A 20794-nucleotide genomic window follows, 5' to 3' on the forward strand; every position below is an offset into this window, starting at 1 on the left:
TATATATATACATATACATATACATATATATATATATATATACATATATACATATATATATATATATATCAAATGACATGTCACTGAATGTGTTCACATGCTATTATTTTTCAGATAACCAAACTGTTTTTTATTAAACCATACCTTCAGGCTGGAGCCTAAGCAGAGGATAACATCCGCCCTCTCTGCAGCCTCAGCAGCTCCCTTCCAGTTGAGAGGTTGCTCCAGGGTCCCACGTTCCCCGAAGTGCACTATGGTGTCCCTGAGTTCTCCACCACAGTGGCTGCATCTGCGGCCTGTCCCGTGTCGGTGCAGCGATGTCCGCTCTGTCACGTCAAATAAACGCACGTACTCCCTGACCGGGGAACAGGACGTACACACCTAGAGATAAAACACAGCGTGTCAGAGTAACTTACTTTGTTTGGAGAACAGTTTGACAGGACAAATAACCAAAACACATCTCAGAAATGTAGTTTCTTTGGCATGTAACAGCATTGTGTGTCTTGTAGTGTAAAGAGTTAATCCCTAATCAAGCAAAAGTGTTATATTGCATAAGTTGATTGAGAAACAAGGTAAAAGGGTTAAGAGACTGATTGAGATGCATAATACAAAGTTATGAGTTGATATTGTATCCACACTAAAAGAACACACATATAACACACCATGTTCTGTATAATGAAAACACACACACTCAAATGCTTGTATTACCTAACACACATTTAAAGGTCTGTATTGTAAAAGAGCACACGGGACTGCATAAAGAAAGTCCCTAAAACTCACGTGTTTTTTAAAAAATAAAGTGAAAGCAAAGCCAAAGCTAAGGGTGGGAAATTTGGGGACTTCAAAAACTCAAAACGAAACTGATACACCATTAAAACCGGGCCCGTTCACGATTGGACAAAAAGAAAAAGGTCGCCACCAATAGCTTTGCATTGAAGTGGGATGGATTAGCGAAAGAAGGTGGAGACTTTCTCCAGTCTCCACCAGCATAAAAGCAGACGCACTAAGAGCTGTTTTTCAGTCCAGTCCCGGGGCTTGACTCGATGAGTTGCATGTGTTAAAGCCTGTGAACACATTAAACTCGATTGCATCGGACTCTGCCTGTTTCCAGTGTTTCTTTGAATATTACTTAGTAGAATCCAAGGTACCAGACCAAAATCAGAGGACAACTGAGAAGTTACGTGGAGGACAAGGTCGGGAGCCTACAGGCCCAATTTCAGGCACCGATTTTCACCTCTACAGTCTGTATGTAGAGATATCCTGTCAGTGACACAGACACAAAGCCAAAGCAGCTCTGCTTGTGTGTCTCACTGAAGCATGTCGTCATATTATAGATTAAAACCGCTGGCTGCTGTTTATTTGCTATGTGTGCACTCTACAGTTTATTTGCTCTCATTGCTGTGCAGTGCTGAGCATGATGGGATGTTTTTGACAGCTTGTGTACCCACAACAAACAAAGAAACAGACTTTATATAGCCAATACTGATCCATCAAACAAAGGCTGTTTCTTGTTCATCAGTACTGAATCCTGCTGAGGGAGTCAGCACTTCAGACTGATGTGTTTAAAAATATCCAGACATCATCTTTCCAGGAGGTGAGATTCTTTTATTTATGACTAATTAGAAAAAACAAGCTGAGGACAACAGCTGTGTGCGTGAGTCAGCGACTGAAACAATAAAAGACTGAGGATTATTATGCGCATGAGTGTGTCTCACCTCAATGAACATGTTTCCATGGAGCTCAGACAGGGCATGTCTGGGTAGACCGCTACGCAAGTGAAGTCCATCACAGTTCTGAGAAACAACATGCTGTACCTTTAGAGACAAACACACACAGTATGTGTAAATACCAGCATGCATAGATAAAAATGAAACATCTACCAGTATAAGTTCTTTATCAAGGTCTCAAATACCAGCTGTTCCTTGTGTAGCATCCTTATGCACATGTGTGTGAGGGTCGGCTCAGCTTTACTCAGGTCAGATGAACTATTTATAAAGAGAAACAAGAATGATAATAGCAGTTGGACTTTAAGGCACTTCAAAACAAAATGCAGCAAAAATCAGATCTGTGCAAAGACTACATATCTCACCTGACTGTCCGTCCCTTCTGTAGCTGTGTCCACACCCCATTGGGGCCCCTGTAGTCTGGGATGGAAGCTGCCTGAAAGGAAAGACATCATCAGTCCTGTGAAGGTTTAAAAAGGAAACTGAAGATGGAGAGTTTGGCGTACCGTACTGATACCGGCTCCGGTGTAAACCACCAGGTGTTTTGCTTGTTTGACTGCCACGGCCAGCTGCCTGACTTTACTCTTCAGCTCATCAGCATCATCAAACACCTGCAGATGGTACAGGAGAAATAAGATGTTTTTAGTTTTTGTCAACACACTGCTGACTCAATTATTATCAGATGCAACTGCTGAAACAAAACGGGACAAGAAAATGTTGGCCCTTCATTATCATTTTACCTCAAGAGCCAATGTTTTGCGTGGTGACCCTGTGTCATAATTCTGTTTGACTTCCAGTTTAATATTCTGTTCACAGTGTACATATTAGTAAATTATTTTGTGTTAGAGGGGATCTACACTCAATTTTCAAAACTCAAACATGTTGTTCCTCTGGAATAAGACAATCTAAAAATAGTAGTAAACATGAATAACTCTCTCCCAAATCCAAAGGGGAAGATATTGTAGATGACACTGAGAGCACCCAGGAGGGATTTTCTGTGTATTTGGGTACGTTTTTGGTTTCAGAACTGAGAACACTACAATAGATTAAAGCTAATTTGGGTGTAACAAAAAACATTTATTGGGTCCACAAAATCAGTCTCCATTTATACTGTCTATGGAGCAGCTCCAGACTTTTACGCTATAACATCACAGGTTTGAGGCTTACTCTTCTAGTTTCTGACTTTGAGGGAGAGTGGCTCATGTTCACAAATATGGATTGAACTTTCCTAGAACATGGAAATAACACACTGGACTTCTTAATTTAAGTATTGTTACCTTTAATTTAAATTTCTACAAACCAAGTGATTCACAGAAAAGCGGGGGTGTGTCGGGTAATGTTCGGTCATGGTTCATTTTTTGGCTTGTCCAGGGGAAATCACTAAAATAACCTGTCTGGCTTTTGTCATTCAACCGTCTCCAATCTTTGTTATTATTATCTTTTAAAATATATATCATAAACTTTACTCCAGACTCACAAGAAAGTCCATAACAAAAAAGAAAAAGGACATGCAAGACATACAAAATAAAACCCAAAACTCATCATTCAATTTTTTTTTTTAAAAACAAGGCCATTCATATTGAGGCTATCTTGTGTTTTCTGAGTCTGGATGAGCACTGAAAGTCTCTTTAATGCTGTTCCCTGAATCATCAAAGCGACACATAAAACTGTATGAGATATCTGAAAAGTGCCTCAGATGTAGGAACACTAGAGGACACAAACAGCTGACTAGCACTATACCATCTGGGAACCTGAAACAGCAACCTCATGGCATCAGTGTAAGCCACTGTGAGGACCTGCCTCCTACTTTACCTGTCTTTACCTGTAGTTACACCAAAGGTGAGCTGTATTCATCGGTGTGTCCTCAGACTACAATTTACAACACTGTCGATAAATATATCTGTCCTCATACATCATCTTTCACAGTCTAACCCTAAACAGGTGCCATCCCACCTGTCAGTTATCTCAGTAGCTAACACCCAGAGGCCCTGGCAGTCTCACCTCCTCCTGCTTCCTCTTGAGCACATTCCTGCGGACCTGTCTCTTGCAGAGCTCCTCCACAGTCTCTCTGTGCAGCTGTAACACTGAGGCCTCCTCCTCCGACCGCTCAGCCTCCGGTTTCTTCAGGACCCGGCCAACCTTCAGGTAACAGAAACCCGGTCAGACTCACCGGCTGAGAAACACTACATACACAGAGAACTGCTGCTTTAGCATGCTAGCTCGGTGCTAGCCGGAGAAACAGGCTTTAAATGAGCTGCTGCCTCGTCTTACCAGTGTGAAGATCTGCCTCTCGCGCTCTCGTTGGAGTATTTTGGCTCTTTCCGACGCTTTCCTCTCGGCCCGCGAAGAAACACCGGTGTCTGCCTCCTCTTCCATCCTGTTTTTAAATCAGCTGAGGTAGCTTTCTATTCAAAACACTGCTCATAGCGCCAGCGACCAACGACAGCCAGACCGGATGTTGTCCGTGTAACGATGAGAGCAGACAGCCAGCAGCGCCCCCTGCTGCTCGGAGTCTGTACAAATGTTTTTAATACAATCTCAGCTTTCACAAACTTCACAGCTACTTTTAAGTGTTAAGAAACATTTATTACTAACAAAATACATATAAATAACATATAAAACAGGTCCAAAGTTCCCAAGAATACAAAAATCCAAAGGTTTACAAGTGTTTTGGCTGACACGTGATCCCAATACACTAGGAAAGATATTTAAGGCAACACTTAGGAGTAACATCATTCAAGTATTAGCAATAACACACAGATCTGGAGCTGGATATTAACATTTCTATAGAAGCAAACACCACTGTCCTAAAAAAATATACCAGCAAATATTATACTAGCAGATCTCAATATGTGCTAATACATCTGAGGATAGTGTGTTTATGGTTGCAATGAACTAGGCACATACATTTGAAGGAAATACTTCAGAAGTCCAGCCTAAAAAGCAGAGATTTAACATTGGACAGCTGGAAAAACACTGACACGCAAAACAGCTGGACTAATTACCTGGTTAACAGACCCTTTTTGCCAGGAGACATTTTGACATATAGCAGTATGACCATGGCTGTATTCCAGTTAGGTGTTTGTATCTGATATTGTGCATGCTGGCTTATGAGCACGGCTTTGTACATGCTTTCTTTGTAACATGTCACCCCTTAAAACAAAGCAATGTCCATTTGTAACGCCTGGTTACAGGTTGCATGTCTTACAAGTTATAAACGGTCTGCCAAAGAGTAACTCTTCCTCCTTGATTTATTTGAATACTTTTTAGCAGGAGTTAAAATGATCCAACATTTCACCAGAGAGTCTATTTGTGTCGCATTTACTATATTTATTTTTTCCTCTGCTAATCCCCTTATGACCTGGGTTGAGAACCACTTACTGGAATATCTAAATTTAATGGAGCTGTCATTAGTGTTGTTCGTTACACGTGTACTTTTCCTGCTACGACATGTCATAATGTCTGCTGAGTCATAAACTCAGCATCTTTCAGGCACAGTGCACAGAGCAAAGTGTTTTTTTTTGCTAACTCAACATTTGTCCCACTTGTGCATCAGTACACTGACAATAGTGAAAAATACTGGAAGCAGACCTGGAAAAGAATTCCTATTACTGACAAAGCAGCTGCAGTCATGTTTCATCCCCACCTGAGAATCCACTCAATGTCAAACTACTCTGTGGTGGAAGAGTGGAACTGTCATCACTATATTATACCCTGGTCGCAGGGTGTAAAAAAAATAAAATAAAAAATCGCACAGCACACGAGATATGAAATTCAATGATATATTCGTCAGCAACAGGCATCGCTTCGTGTCAAATTTGGATTTGGAAACTCTCAAATGATTAGTTATACAATATTTATGTGATCGCTAGAGGCCTTATTAGGAGACCTCACTGGGGCCAATTAGGAGAGTGTCATCGGGGTCTGGAGGAGTAAGTGCTCTTGGGGACCCTCTGAGGATTTGCTCTGAACTGTCCTCGTTTGGTTTCCAGCGGCTGCTCGGCAGAGAATCCCGTATTGTGTCCAGTCCTCATCACGACTCCCTTGTGCCTCTCTGCTGCCTTTTTCTGGATCCTGGAGGGAAGAGACGACAGGTTTTAGCCACTGACAAAAGTACTGCTTGTTGAAAAAGGCCTGTAGTGAGAGATTTTCAATTCATTAAAAGATTTAAGCTGAACAGTGCTATTTTTTTGAGCTGGCTGCATCATTACGGAAAACTTCTGAAAGATGTGTGATCGCATTAAAACATATATGAGCTAAATCTGCTGATAAAAGTTGTTCAGATTTTTAATGTTTTCATAGGTTTGGTCTATACTGTCCTGTGACTGTGGGATCTGGAGCACATGGTTATAGTAATGGCTTTTAATCAAGTGCAGCAAGTAACATTTCAACATGAAGCATCCCTACACTCTGAAGTATGCATACAGTTGGGACATAGTACTTTGTCATAATATAGCTCCTCCAACTTTGGCCCTCATGCCCTAATATCTGTTACAGTCCGTAGCGCAGCTACAGTAAAAATAACACAACACTGCTGGTGAAGATTCTCAGTCATCCAGGTCATGGTAATCATAAGTGCTATATCCTGGGCAACTGGACTTGCTTGAGATTCATGAAGACGTTTCACCTCTCATCCAAGAAGCTTCTTCAGTTCTCAGAACTTTCAGAACTGAAGAAGCCTCTTGGATGAGAGGTGAAACGTCTTCATGAAACATATGACACTTGGTCCTTGGACCCTCACTGCAGATAAGGAAAAATTTCCCCCCAAAAAAATCGACAGATGTGCAATAGTCTGTCCACATGTCAAAGTATCCTTGAGCAAGATACTGAACCCCACATTGCTCCCAATGGCTGTTCCATCGGTGTGTGAGTGTGTTCAAAACTGAGTAGCAGGTGGCACCTTGTATGGTAGCCTCGGCCACTAGTGTGTGAATGGGTGAATGTGACTCATAGTGTTAAAATAAAAGCACTTTAAGTGGTCGGATGACTAGAGACACTCTATACAATACAGTCCATTTACCATTTAGTTACTTTGGAGGTACAATAAAACGCCACTCTCCAAGATCACCAGACGGACGATTCGGAGAGCTCTGCTGTTGCTACTTTGCAATGTATGTAGTTACTGTAGACTCTAACATGAAGTATTATATTCACAGTAAAATCAGATATGCATTTCTCTGTCATTATTTTAATAGTTATGTCCTTTTGTTGTTATTGGTTATCTCTATGACAGTTTTTGTGACTTCTGTCAGCTGTCAGTGAGCTGTCATCTGTGTGTGGCTCAGTCGATGTGATGTATCCTCTGCTGTGCAGATTGTGGATCAGAATAGCCAGAAAAGCATGCTGCCTTGCATACTGCAAAATGTGACCGCATGCAGCAGAACATCAGGGTCTTTTTGGTAAACTACAATTGACATACTATGTATTGGGACACACTAAATCTTTTTCTGGCACACTGAATAGTGTGGTAGTGCTGGTATTTGAACGCACCACAAGTTTTTATTAGTGTGGAGGCACCAATTTTAACTCTGAGTTTGCTCATGTGCATTTTACTTGGATTTTGATTGTATTAAAGTAACATGCAGCCACTTACACACATAAAACACTTGAGTTATCCAGAGATCTAAAGACAAAAGACAAAAGAAAGCAGTACTGATCCAGTGAAAACTCACATCATGCCTCTCTTCCTCTCCAGTGATTTCTGTGTTGCAGTTGACAGAGAGCTCTTTCTTTTGGGATGCCCTGTGTGTCCACTCTAAACCACACACACACACACACACACACACACACACACACACACACACACATAATAGATTAGTCTTTGCACTACCTATAAGGTGTATTATAATACTCACAACCTGTATCAATAGAGAGGAAGTGTACACTAAAACAGACCAGAATCAATATTTCAGTCCTGTCTGCGTACTTTAAGAAATAAGATCAAAACCATAAGTACTGCGCTGGGAAATATAAAGCAGCAGTGTTATTTATCCACCAGGCTCATCATGAAGCAGTGTGAAGTGTTTATACCCTGAAAGGTCTGGATAGTAGTAAAAGCATAATGGTATTCTGAATTTGAATAATCAGACCTGGACCAGAGTAGCTGTAATTAAATCCTGATATTTCTGTGCAGTGTTTATTTTTGGCCCAGCGGTGCACCGTCACACTGTTTCACACCTGGCTGCGATGCCAGTGTTTCAATCTAACAGTCAGCCCTAACCTTACCACTGCAGGACTTCCCCCCACAGCTCACTCACAGCCTCTGAAAAGGTTACCTCTCGTCTGAGCTCTCGCTCCCTGACCAGCTCTCTGTCCCAGCTGATCAGCTGCATCCTCTCTCCGGCTGACAGGCTGAAGAATATGTCGTGGATCTCGTAACGTGCGGCGCGCAGCTGGAGGGGGAAACAATTACAGAGCAGACGATGGCTTGAATGGATGTGTGTAATCACAGTATCTGTTGTGCTAACTGCTAATGGAGGGAATAATTGCTCAGATGGCAGTGTAGCGGAGAAGAGGAGAAAGGTTAACAGATGTTTACGACACGTGTTTGCTTTAATACCTGCAGAGCGACTCTCTCCTGCAATAAAAGGTCCTGCCTGCTACAGAGCTCGCCTCTGCCGGGGCTCTGCTGCTGGAGGGCCTGCAGGAACTGATGTGTGTCCTAGATGTGCAAACACACATACAGATGTAATATGTATCTGTTTTTATCATTGTATGAAAATAAGAGTGCTTCTTGAGACAGACGTGACACCACTGTCTCTACTCACCCTGACGGTGCGCACCAGCTGCGCCACTCTCTCCGTCTTCAGCAGCCTGCGAGCTAGAAAGCCTTTCGCGGCTGCCAACAGCAGGGGGCGGTAGCACTCTGAGAGTGGACTGGAGGGCTGAGGAAGAGGAGGAAGAGGGGAGAACGAGCGATGAGAGGGGTGAATAATGAGGACCAGAGGGGAAGAGAGAGGAGAATGCTAATTCCATCAATGACAACCAATTAATTTCCCACGCAGATTCTCAAGGTCTTTTGGTTGGCATCTGTTTAGCACATCAACGCAAGTGGACTCATCATTATAATAGGGAATAATAAGCAGAATAATAATGTGTCACTCACTTGTTGATTCTGAAGCTGTTGCATTAAAGGGACATGTTTGTTGAACAACTATAGTGTAACTGAAGCTAAGCTGCCGCACTTGAATACATATTAGAGAGCAATAACAGAGACGAGGGTTTGCTGATAAGGATTAAGACATAGAGGGGGAAGTATTTGTTTCACCTGAGTGTGTCGGCTAACTGTCGATGAAAAAAATATCGTGGGTACAAGGATAAGCAGGACAAGCCTTTTCGCATCACTGACTGACATTAGTCAACAAATGTGATGGTGATACCTGTGCAAGAGTAGAAAAGGTCAACGTGTCCCCGTGATGTGAGCTTGACATGGAGCAAGGGAAGGACACGCTCTGGAGGAGACGGTAACGCACTGCCAACGCCTGAGAGAGAGACAGACAGGAGAAACAGACATTAGGGTGGAGGGAAGGAATAGGAGGAGACGTGCACGTGTGCGTGTGTGTGTAGACACGCATGCGTGCATTTGGGAGCAGGCAAGGTTGGAAAATATTGAATTGGAAAGGACAGCAAATGAGGCAGGAGGAAGAAATTAATTGAGGGTAGAGAGAAAGAGACAGAAGGGGAGAGATGGGGCACAGAGGCAAGAGGGATGAGATGAGAGAGGGAGCAGAGGAGGAGGAGAGGGATGACGGGGATGATGAGACAGGAGAGATGGAGAAAATTAATACAGCCAGAGAGTAAAAACGACGTCGGAGGAGGTATGAGACAAAACAAAGCAAGGGATGCGAGGAGAGAAGGGGGAAAAAAAGAGGAGGAAGGGGAAGGGACCATTAGCGGTGGCACTCGACGGGACGATCTGGCACTTAACTACAGACGCTCATGAATTAAACAAATTATCCTTTCCCTTTCTGTGTCAATTCCCTCGGTCCCCTCCTCCCTCTACCACAGAGTCCAGCCAGCTCGCTCTCTCATCACACCACAAATGATGGAAGGACAGAGGGGAGTCGAAAAAGAAGTCCTTGTTTTTTTTTAAAAACAGCTTATGTTAATTATATTGTTGTTAAGGATACATAAATTAAACAGAGACTGTGATTAATAGGGCAAGGACAGTGGCCAAGAACAAATACAGACACAAGCTGAAGACACAAGAACTGGCTGCCAGAGAACAGCAGGCGTCCTTGAAGTCCTGCACGTGCACACACACACAGAGACACGCGCGCACACACACACACACACACACACACACACACACACACAGACACAGGCGACCATGCCAGCTCGCCTCTTAGGGATGTAATGAAACATTTATGGTAGAATCCCTGTGTGTGTGTGTTTTTTTTTTAACTGGGGAGAGTCTGAAGGTCTCTTGTAATGAGCAGATGTCTGTAGTCTGCCCACGACCCCGGTCTCCAGAAGCACGCTCTAACAGGTAGGGAGACAGCATGTGTGTCTGTGCGCCCACATATGGACCAGTGCCAGAGCCTTTTAAAGGTCTGCCTCCAGTTTCCAGAGAACGTTTAGGGTCAATGTTATATCACAGCTTAGTGAATTGGTTGGAAACTCTCAAAGTCTATTCCCGTTTTAAAAAGATGGAAAGGCATTAATTTTTTTAATTTATCGTAGGTGACTTTGGGTGGAGTCAGAAGCCTCGCTGGAGTGAGTTATGGTGGCTGTACAGGAATTACGTAGTGCCAGATCTGTACAGCAATAGGTGATGCAATTTAATGCAAGATGCCGACCAATGAGATGGAGGAAATATCAATGTGACTGTGTTTGAACCACGTTTAGACTTTTATTTCTTGTGGTTTCTTGTGACGCTCAGGGTAGGGGATACAACTGCATGATAAGTCAAGAGAAGACTTAAAGGGTAGAGCTGGCATTATGATATACTTTCCCTACTGTCAACATATCTCATGGGGCTCCCTTGTATCTTAGGGATTAAGACAGTGACCAAGAACCGCAACGTTTTCAAATCAACTTTGGCTGGGGACCTTTGTTGCATCTCTCTCTTCCTCATTTCCTGTCATCTCCATCCACACAGCACCCACAGCTGTAAACCTGGTTATTAAAAAGGCTAAATAACTTCGTTCAACAGCTAGGGACCCTTCTCTTAGCAAACATTACTCATATTGCAGTAAATAGTTTATTTGCTGGGGACTATTTTCAGGACTTCTGTGGTGTTCATCAAATTAAATTTCAGCAGTTTAAGACCTTTTCATACCACACAGCATGCAAGTTAATAGCTTTTTCACACCCGTCAAAGGATATAACCAGCAAGGACGAAAAAGGCCTGCAATTACTCATAAAGTATATAAATTAATTGACATCTATATCACATTTCGTCAGTGCCTCCAAGCTGTATATAACAATAATTTTTTGCATTATAAATAACCACTTAACTTCCTGTATGCACACTCTACTGTTGCACCAGTCCCACTTGTAGCTTATAGGTATATAACATCTACTGACAGCCCCAACCACATACACAAAAATAAAAAATGAATAAAATAACATAAAACTCATGTTAGTTTGGCAATTAAAACAATATTAAAACCCCTTATAAATAAAATGATTACATAGCATACAGATAACCTGATTTTTAGCCACAGATTTGGTACGCATACGCAAGTAAGTTTTTGGCAGCAAGTATGTGGTATAGACTAGTTTTTGGAAAAGAGTGGAGATCTATAGCCCATATCTCAAACAGCTTTATCAGGCTTTGGCCACAAAGCTGATACTTGTTAGTAAAGAGGTATTTCATTATAATTTGAAAAATATAAAATAAATAAAATACTGCCAGACTTATCCTGTAACAGAAAAATAAATAAATAAATGGAAGTGAAACTACATTTATAGAATTTTTAAGCTTTCTTATAATAGAAAAATATTTTTGTAAGAGATATTATACCATAAACAAAGCCTGATAATTATTGCTGCACAATGCATATTAGCTTTGTGACGAAAAAGAAAGGTGCACCATGCTTGATGTCAACTAGTTAGGTATCATATGTTATCTTTCTGCAAGACTGTCTTGTAAGCTGCTCTGAGTACAGTACATACCGAAATGTACAAGCTCAATTAACACTAATGAGCCTAAAGAGATTAAGATTAAATCTGTACTATCAGATAAAACAGAAAAGCAGCAATAGACACCTGCCTCCTATTTTATTTACTTCACACATTTAAACATCTGTAATTTCAATACCATGTAATTATTCACCCAGTTATACCAACAATCTGTGTCTTTATTGTCTCACCTGCAGTAGTTCTTCCTGTTGTCTTCTGTGCTCATCTTGCAGGGCTCTGATCTGAGCAGCGTGGGCCTGTTTCAGTTGTTCCTGCTTGTCTTTTTCACTGCTGCGGCTTTCACACCAATGCACCGCAGCTGAGGGCAGTAAATATGACAATATGTGGTCACTTATTGTATGCCCAAAAACTGTTGGCGAGACAAAATCTGAACTAATGCAGTAGAATGTCCTGCCACTAGTTTTATAACCGTATGGCATTACAGCTCTATATCATCACAGTGTGTGTCCCATGTGTAAATGAACTGTTGTAGACCTCCATCCTTCTAAGCCACATGTCTCTGCTCATGTCCAAGCTGAAATCTGCTGGATGATGTGAAACGCATCATTCTGCAGATTCTCACTGGCTTTTAGTGCTGTTGCTTTATCTACAGATTATACTTCAAAATGTTAGTATGCCCGCCACCCAGACACAAAGAGTACATAAGTAAATCGAGAGCGAGACGCCCCTCTCCCTCTTTCTCACCCAAACTTGGATCAAGCGGTAAAACTAGGCAGTGGTGATCATATATAAACCAAGATTCTGTTACTGTATTGCCTACTGCTCGCCTAAAATGTCTTCAGAAACATATTTTAGTGCACTGTTTGGCTGTAATATGAGAGTTTGTGAACAGGAAGTGTTCCTGTATTGTAAAAATAGAGGTTAAAAATACAGAGATAATCGGATCTGTTTGTCACCACTCCCTCCCTGTCTTGCATTTGGCATCACAGCTGAAGGGGTGGAGCTGTCCTCCCTGTCTATCTCCACATTCTGTATGTGGTCCACATGCTCCTCCTCTTCTTCATCATCCACCTGAAAATTACTATCTGACCTGTTGAACATGAGCTGCTGAGTTATGAAATGATTCTGTGCACCCTGTTCCTCTGTCTTGTCACGGCTGCATCCTGCTGCCACATTTTCATCACTGATTCTTGGTCAAACGTCTCTGAAGGCTCTGACGGATGCAAAAAATACAGAAACTCGAACCTGTTCCAAATAGTTTAATGACGGATGAAAGTTTTGGACTCAGTGTGCAAACATGACTGACACAACGTGAGGTCATATTTATTTTTAGATGCGAGACAATTTCTGACAAAAAAATAGACTCAGTGTGCTAAGGCCTTAATGCCATAGTTGGTAATCCTGTTCAGAAACACTTTTTGTTATACTGGGTGAAATGGTCCTTCCATCCTGAGAGTAGTCAATACATAATGTGTTGAGAAAAAGGAATGAAAAAAATCAGACCTCTGTGGCAGCTGCAGGCCTGTAAAAACTCTGACCAATCCCTGCCATTCGGTGCGAATGGAAAGAACCAATCAGATGCCTTCATGTCTCGTATTGCCTGAGCCCCCCTCCGTCCCTCCCTCCCTCCTCCCTGCGCGCACTCATCACATGTCACCGTTGCCGGAAATATTCAGCACACTCCTCAGCAGAAATACCGAGTAAGCAGGAGTTTGCTGCACAATGGCAGAGAAAATGCAGCCAAAAGTACCACTTCCAGTGTTACTTGTAACGGCTCACCCCACTAAACAAGCTGAGAAAAGAAAGTCAGAGGCAAAAAGGCTGCGACGAAAAAGGCTTTGGATAAAGTGAGAGGACAAACCAGACATCAACAGCAGTCCAGCTTTTGAACGGTAGAGACAACTGAGGGAGCTGAAGGGCCTGAAAAGTGATGCAGAGGTTGCTGTCTTTCTGTTGGACAGGTAATTATTTGTTTGCTTTGGGGGATTTGTTATTTTACTCGGCTCTCCTCTGCTCTGCTGACTGCAGGATGCGCGTTCAGGCATGTCTGGGCTCGTGGCTTTGGACGGAGCACTGACGGGAGGGGGAGCAGGGGGTGGAGTTTAGAGGAGGTGCCGCTTTCAAATCTTGCTAGCTCTCCAACATTACCAACTATGGCTTTAAATTGTTTTCAGAAACATATTCGAATTAATTGTTTAACTGTACTTCGAGATTGCTTGTTACCAGTCGGCCGCCATATTGTTTCCTATGTCAAAGTGGCTATGCTCACATTATATCACCCACCAGCGGGAGCGTTTACTGGCACAGTGCAATATGGTGGTTGTAGGTTTTCTACCTCATGAGCAAAAGCAAATGCCACAGCCCTCTTCTCATGTAGCGCCAATTTCAAGAACTGTTTCAAGTATTTGCATCTTTCTACTGTATAGACAGTCTAGTTTTGTGAAAAGACCATCCTTCCAGCAATGAAATACTTCTTTAAAGGGCAAAGAGTGTGTTGTTATTCATTTATATACATGTTAGGGTTGGGCGATGTGTCAAAATCTCCAACCAGCTCCCACAAGCCCCACAACTGGCGATTCTGATATACTGTAGACCAATTTCTTAAAAATCCTGATCCAGCCTCCTCCTGAGGACCAGCTGAGGGTATTCATACTGTTCTTAATTTAATGTCTGCTTTTAAGTCATGTTTGTACCACTGAATATATTTTTGTTTCCTAAGTCTCTATGTGCCATGATAGAAATACTTTTTTGTACATGCGTACTTCATATCTGACATGTCTGTCCTACTACTGTCTTGGTCTTACCTCTAGGAGTGCTTGAGTTGGGTCTGACCACAGAGCCTGCTCCTCTGCTGGCATCTGCACTCCTTTCCTGTGTTTCCTCTGTCACATGCATAAGCAGCCTCCGTTTGACCTTGGATACCCCGCCCTGATCTTCACCCCCACTCTCTGGGGTCAGATGTTTCTCTCCAACAAGATGACCCTTTGAGCTTGTGTCTGACTCCGACCCTTCAAGGAACCACAGGCCAGACGGTGAATCCACATCATATGACTGGTTGAGAGATGGCGACTGGGTAGAGTTGTGACCTTCTGTGTCATTCTTAGCTTCCACTGGAAGGTTACTGGTATCCGCAAGCACTGAGGTGTTACATGAAGCTGTGGTTGAAGGTGGAACATTTCTGAATATGTTGGGGATTCGCAGGCGCTGTGTTACAGAGAGGTGAGATTTAGCTGTGGGCTTTCTATAGCCGCCATGTTGTCCATAACTCTTTGTAAGTCCTTCTTTACATGTTCCTCTTTTCTTTGTTCTCTCTGTAGCTAAGGTTTTAACTAGCCTGAGCTCACTTACATTTACTGCCTCAGTTTCTTTTACCTGCACTTTAAGAGGAACATCGTCCATGTCACTGGTGCTGGGCTCAGGTCCTGTGTCTTCAAGCATGTTCGTCAAATTGTCTGATTGTCTTCTTGGCCACTCTCCGTACCTTTGGTCTTGCTCTGCATCATTGCTATCATCATCATCCCTCGGTTTGTCCTTCCAATAGTCGCTATCACTTTGGCGAGAGTGCTTGATGCCTTTAAAACTGAGCTCACTTTGAATGTTGCTCTCAGTTTGGCTGTGATTCTTCAAGTTTTCTGTTAGTGTGGACTCCAGATCTGAGATCAGCATTTTCAGACTACTCAGGTTGGACTCGAGCTGATCAATGTGCTGTGAACTCTTGGCTGAAAAGCTTGTTACATCACCTCCAACCGTGAGATGCACAATGGAAGGAACTGCTGTGGGACTGTTTTGTAATTCTTCAACCTTGTGGTCTTCCATCAAACCGGTTTCAACTAAAAGTTTCCTCTTTGAGGTCTCGGCCCCATCAAGAGCTCCTTGGATACTGCCTTTGCTTTTGCAGCGCACAGGACTGTTGCAGAAATTAGGTGCAGGGATAGTGTTATATTTCCCCACTCCGTTATAAAAAGCTGCGGGACAGGTGGTCAGGTAAAAGGCTTCCTGACTAGGTGAGGTCTCTGTCGATGTGGGCTGCTGCTGGGGGACGGCACTGATATTTATAGGCTCTGTGAAGACCTCTTGTGATATGTTTAGATTTTTGAAGGTTGTTTCCTCCCCAACAGAAGTAATTTCCTTAGTATTTCCATCTCCTATAAAATGTGTGCTTTCAGATTTAGAGTTAGTCTTTTCCACAAAAAATTCACTCTCAATCATCCTCTCATTTTCCCAGGCTTTCTTTGGTGACGTTTCCAGAGACGGGATAAAGGTGCCTCTCCTCTCTTTAGTTTTCTTCCCCTCTGAGGTTACCGTCCCCTTGTGAGGGAACTCATCATTCTCTTTATCAGAGAGGTTCTGTTCCTCTGCCCTTGCTCTCTCTTGGATTTTAGGGGTTTTGGCTTGGTTCCTAAGCATCCGCTGGCGCCGCCGATACTCCTGAGATTTCTTAAGCAAGGCCTGAAGGCTCATACGATAGGGCTCCTCAGATGGCTTTGCTTCTTCATGGTTGTCCCCTGGTTCTGATTCTGATTCTGTGGGGTCGTGCTGAACGTGCAGCTCTGTAGCTGGACTGTGATGAGTGCTTGATGTCTGCGCTAACTCTGGACTGTCTGAAATGCCACTGTTTTCTGATGAAGAGACGGGGCCCTCAATTCTGTCCAAACTGTGCTCTTCAACAAGGTCAAGTACTGTGGTAAAGGGAAGGTTGTCTCCACCCTCTGTGCTGTCTAGATGACTGCTTTCAGATTTCTCTAAATGCTCAAATATGACTGAATCCTCCTGCTGCGAAATGCAACAAATGTCTTTTGCTATAAAATCATTACAAAAAGATGATTCCACTCCACTCCTTTCCAATTCCTCTCCATCTATGGGAGGGTGATTAATAATATCTGGCATCTTGGCGATTGTGTTTGAGGTGTTGTGAAGGAAAAAGCCACCCATATTATCAGCTTCCTCTGTGGAGCCAAAGTTATGGGTCTCTCTCTCTTCATCAGTCCTTCCAGAGACACTCGTGGTGTTTTCAACAATCTCATACGTCACGTAACCTGAAGATACTGACTGGTGGCTTGCACCGTTAAAGGAACGTGGCTGTGATTCCTGTTGACTGTAATGTTGTTCGATAAGGCATTTGTCCTGGAAACTTTGCTGAGGCGTTGCACCAGAGGCAAAAAAGGCACTACATGTAGTTGATGTCAACGGAGGAAAAGAAACACCATCCCTTTTGCTCCTTTCAGGTGGTGGTGACAGCAAAAGACTATCCTTTGTTTCCGTGAAAAAATTGCTTTGCAACACTGGTCCACTGCTGCTGTTATGGGAATATGAAGACTTTATGTTAATCTCCGATTCTTGAAGCAACTCCTCCAATGTTGGCGTCTTCCTCAGCTGCAATTAATAACAAATATAATGAAATCAGAGAAAACAAGTTTTCTTATTTGATTAAAACCAAACGGGCATGACAAAACATTGAGAGAAAATGCTCTCTGTTATCATTAAGCAAAACACAAATATAGGAACATATTAGGCTTGCCAAGAGGATAGCTGAAAAGTCAGGACTTATATTACCTGAACACTCTGTAGGATAGTTTGCACGTAGGCCATTCTTGAATCATCCTTCAACTTTCTGTGGACAGCAGCTTCCTGCGCTGCATCTCTATATCGCTGCATCTCCTCTCTCTGCTCCGCTGAGAGCTGTTATCATCAGAAAGCAGACATGGGGTGTCACATACATATGGAATAACAGGGCTGGTGCTAATGATTGTTTTTCATCATTGATTATACTGTTCTTTATTTTTCATTTAATCAGTTACTTAATAAGTCTTTGAAATGTCCACAAACAGTGACAGGTGTCCATCTTAAACTTCCAGGGCCCTCTCTACGGTGACTTCTTGAAATTTTGTCTAATCAACACTCAAAATAACATTACAGTAACTTTACAATGATAAAGAAGGCAAAGCACCAAACTTAACATCTGACAAGCTCGAAGAACCTACAGTTTTTCAGCTTGTGAAATTCTATGAATGCTTAATTATCAAAATGTATTACTTTCCTGTGCGTTAACTAGTTGTTTAAGTACCAGTTACACCATGACAGCACCGTCCAAACTAACCTCACTTAACATTATCATACACAACAACTAACCCACAACTAAGATATTGTAAATCTATAATATTGTATTAATACATAATTGTTAATTATTTATTTATTGATCCTAACTCATTAATTATTCAAACATACAGTAGACCCATGACTCTCTCTCTCACACACGCACACAACAAACACAGATTCAGTCAAAGAACAATCTCTCAAAAAGACACAGTAGCACACTCATACACTTTAAAAAAAAAGATACCTATGATTTTGTATACATATACTGTTTTAAATAGTTTTACCCTAAAAAAAAATGTACATACTTATAACGCACACACTGACACAAACACAGTAAAAAAGGCCCAGAAAAAATACTATGTTGCTGTGTCTGTTTGATAATGGCAACCTTTGTAAATGTTTAGGCCTTTGTTGTTAAGGTTGAATTAAGTAGGAAAGTTTGTTTGTTTACTTATAAACATGTATAATCTTAATCACTGTGAATTATTTACTTATTGTAAAATGAGTTTTACTTCTTGGAAATATATCCCTTAAATTCTATGCTTTTAATCCCGGTTCACAGATCCACAGGTTCACAAATCCAGTCAAAGTTCCCGATTGTGGATGAGTGCCCTGTGCATTGCAGTGTCTTCATCTTAAGAAAATAAAGTGCAGTTAATGAATACTGGGGTCCTGTCAGATGCAGTCTGACTGATGTCCCAGGGCTAATGTCCATCATATGAATCAGCTATTACAGTCCAACATGCTTCCTTGAAAACACACACACATCAACAAAGGTAAACTTGGGTATATGTAAACTTACATGAGCCATATGATATGTGCATAATAGATGTCTATATGTGTACTGTATATATTATTCTATTTTGTTTTCTAATTTAATTCCCTATTTTATTGTATTGACTATTTTCTCATGTGTTCAGTTGCTGATTTCATCCAGTCTTTTAAATGTCACTGTACTTCAACACATGTCATATGTCATGTCAATAAAACCTACTGAATTGAAACAGCAAAGTGGAACTTTACTGCACAGCCTTCAACAGTGTTTCAGTGCATCTGCGTCATAATAGCTAAGATTAACTACCTCCCAATAATATTGATTTGATCAGAAATATCATAAAACTGAGCTCCTACCAGAGGAGGAAGGATGGGCTGTCCATAGAAGCGGATGAGAGAGGATGCAGGTGGAGGTTTGTTGTGTTTCTCCTCACTTGTCCTCAGACAGGAGAGACGATGCTGCACAAACTTGTCGTAGTCCTCCATCGAGTTGCATCAGGATACGGTAGGTAGTAACGTTTGATAGTTTCAGTACTTACTGACGTTAATACATTAGTATACATACATTAATATATTGGTTTTGGTAACGTTAGGCTGAGCTGTAACCCAAGCTAGCTAGCTAACAGGCTAGCTTGTTAGCATTTAATAGCAAACTGCCGGCGGAGTAATATCTAAACCTAGAGTCATTTGAAAACATAACAGTTAAGAGACGCAAGCGTAGAGCAGCTCTGCGGTGTTACCTCCGATAAAACAGCGACAAAACAAAGTCTAGCAGGCTGCCAAACAAAATAAAACTCCATTAGGATGTGTCTGTGTTTACATTTTTACCCGCCTCCTCCCGGAGCGACACACGGTGACAGTTTAACCGTCGAAGCGCTCTTAAAACCCGGAGTGGATTCACGGCACGGATCCCTATAAATATACCAAATTAAACAACAAATACAACGAAATAAACACAACGGACAATTTTAATTAAGAAATAATCATATTATATTAATTCAACAAATAAAACATAATCCTTTGTGTCGACTATATCGCTTTGACGCTTGTATTAATACAGATTACAATGTGACTGTGCTCCATGTTTTCCCAGCACCCAGAGCTGCTGGAGACAGAGGCAGCTGGAGCTGATAACTCCATACTGCCACCTACAGACCTGACTGGATAAACACAAATATCAGGCTTTATATTACAGCACTGAGGATGAAAAAAAATGTGTTAGTACAAATTGTGCAGCACATTTCAGCCTTGAGTTTTGGCACACCACAAATTTAATGTAAAATAATTAATCATACGTGTTTTAACATCGGGAAAATCCATATTCTCTTCATCTTTTAAAGCATTATTCCCTCTCAAAATTCATGTTTAGTATTGTCATACATGAGAGAAAGTCAGTGCATATAAATGGGCCTTCTTCACAGCAGACATTTTAAGTGGTCACAGCAGAAAAAGCACAGGTGAAACCAGTAACATCATTACATATGGCTCTATTTACTTCAAGCAGCTACTGCAATGCAGAAGTTAACAATATTAGTTACACCTGTGTCTGACAAGTCAAATTGTGCTGTGCAAAATTAATAGGACTAAGTGTGTCTGAAGTGTGACACATGCTTACAAATATTAACAGGCATATAGGGCATATCAAAAATAAATATTAGATTAAACAGTGTTCTGTCTGGGATTTGAAGTTTTGAGTGTTAGAGCAAAAAAAATGTATTTTCTGGCTGTAAATAGGCTGTCAGTGGTAAACTATTCATTCTTTATGTTTTCATGCCCTGGAATGAGGACATGGTGTCTTAGAAATAATTGATTAATACAATATTAAAATCTATAAACGGCTTAACTGTCAAATCTATCTATGATTTAGTGAACGGTGATGTGCAACATCAACAACAATGTATTTCTGTATTGCAGAGATTTCTTTCATGAAAAAAGAAAGAAAGAACACAATATGGCTGTGATATAGTGTTATTGAAAGTATTGATTTATCCATACATATTGATTTTGAATATTTGAAACTGTTTCAATACTCATTTTCCACAGTATTCATATAAATACGTAATACTTTCTCTTGCTGGTAATGTTTACTAGGGGAGACCGGGGATGGTTGTAAC

General features: G+C 41.6%; 2 protein-coding genes across 5 annotated transcripts; both read right to left on the minus strand.

Moving 5' to 3' along the window:
- Window positions 1-93: 93 nt before the first annotated feature.
- sirt7 (sirtuin 7) lies at window positions 94-4166 on the minus strand. Its single transcript, XM_050045254.1, has 7 exons — window positions 3996-4166; window positions 3726-3863; window positions 2231-2335; window positions 2090-2160; window positions 1913-1985; window positions 1716-1814; window positions 94-381 (listed from the first exon to the last, which is right to left on the minus strand). Exons 1-7 carry the CDS (start codon window positions 4098-4100, stop codon window positions 94-96), a joined length of 879 nt encoding a protein of 292 aa, XP_049901211.1. The 5' UTR covers window positions 4101-4166.
- Window positions 4167-4288: 122 nt separating this feature from the next.
- Window positions 4289-19515, minus strand: si:ch73-100l22.3 (uncharacterized). Of its 4 annotated transcripts, XM_050045186.1 has the most exons (11): window positions 19038-19515; window positions 17364-17489; window positions 15183-17183; window positions 14615-15014; window positions 12041-12168; window positions 9104-9205; window positions 8492-8608; window positions 8284-8385; window positions 8000-8116; window positions 7397-7479; window positions 4289-5798 (listed from the first exon to the last, which is right to left on the minus strand). In XM_050045186.1, the coding sequence occupies exons 1-11, from the start codon at window positions 19164-19166 to the stop codon at window positions 5639-5641; spliced, it is 3465 nt and encodes a 1154-aa protein (XP_049901143.1). In that variant the 5' UTR covers window positions 19167-19515; the 3' UTR covers window positions 4289-5638. The 4 variants fall into 4 exon arrangements, with proteins under 4 accessions (XP_049901143.1, XP_049901140.1, XP_049901142.1 ...); XM_050045183.1 differs by having other exon boundaries at window positions 14615-17183; XM_050045185.1 differs by lacking the exon at window positions 9104-9205 and having other exon boundaries at window positions 14615-17183.
- Between the last annotated feature and the right edge of the window lie 1279 nt (window positions 19516-20794).

The sequence above is a fragment of the Epinephelus moara genome, chromosome 5, assembly GCF_006386435.1.
Source record: "Epinephelus moara isolate mb chromosome 5, YSFRI_EMoa_1.0, whole genome shotgun sequence".
Lineage (NCBI taxonomy): Eukaryota > Metazoa > Chordata > Actinopteri > Perciformes > Serranidae > Epinephelus > Epinephelus moara.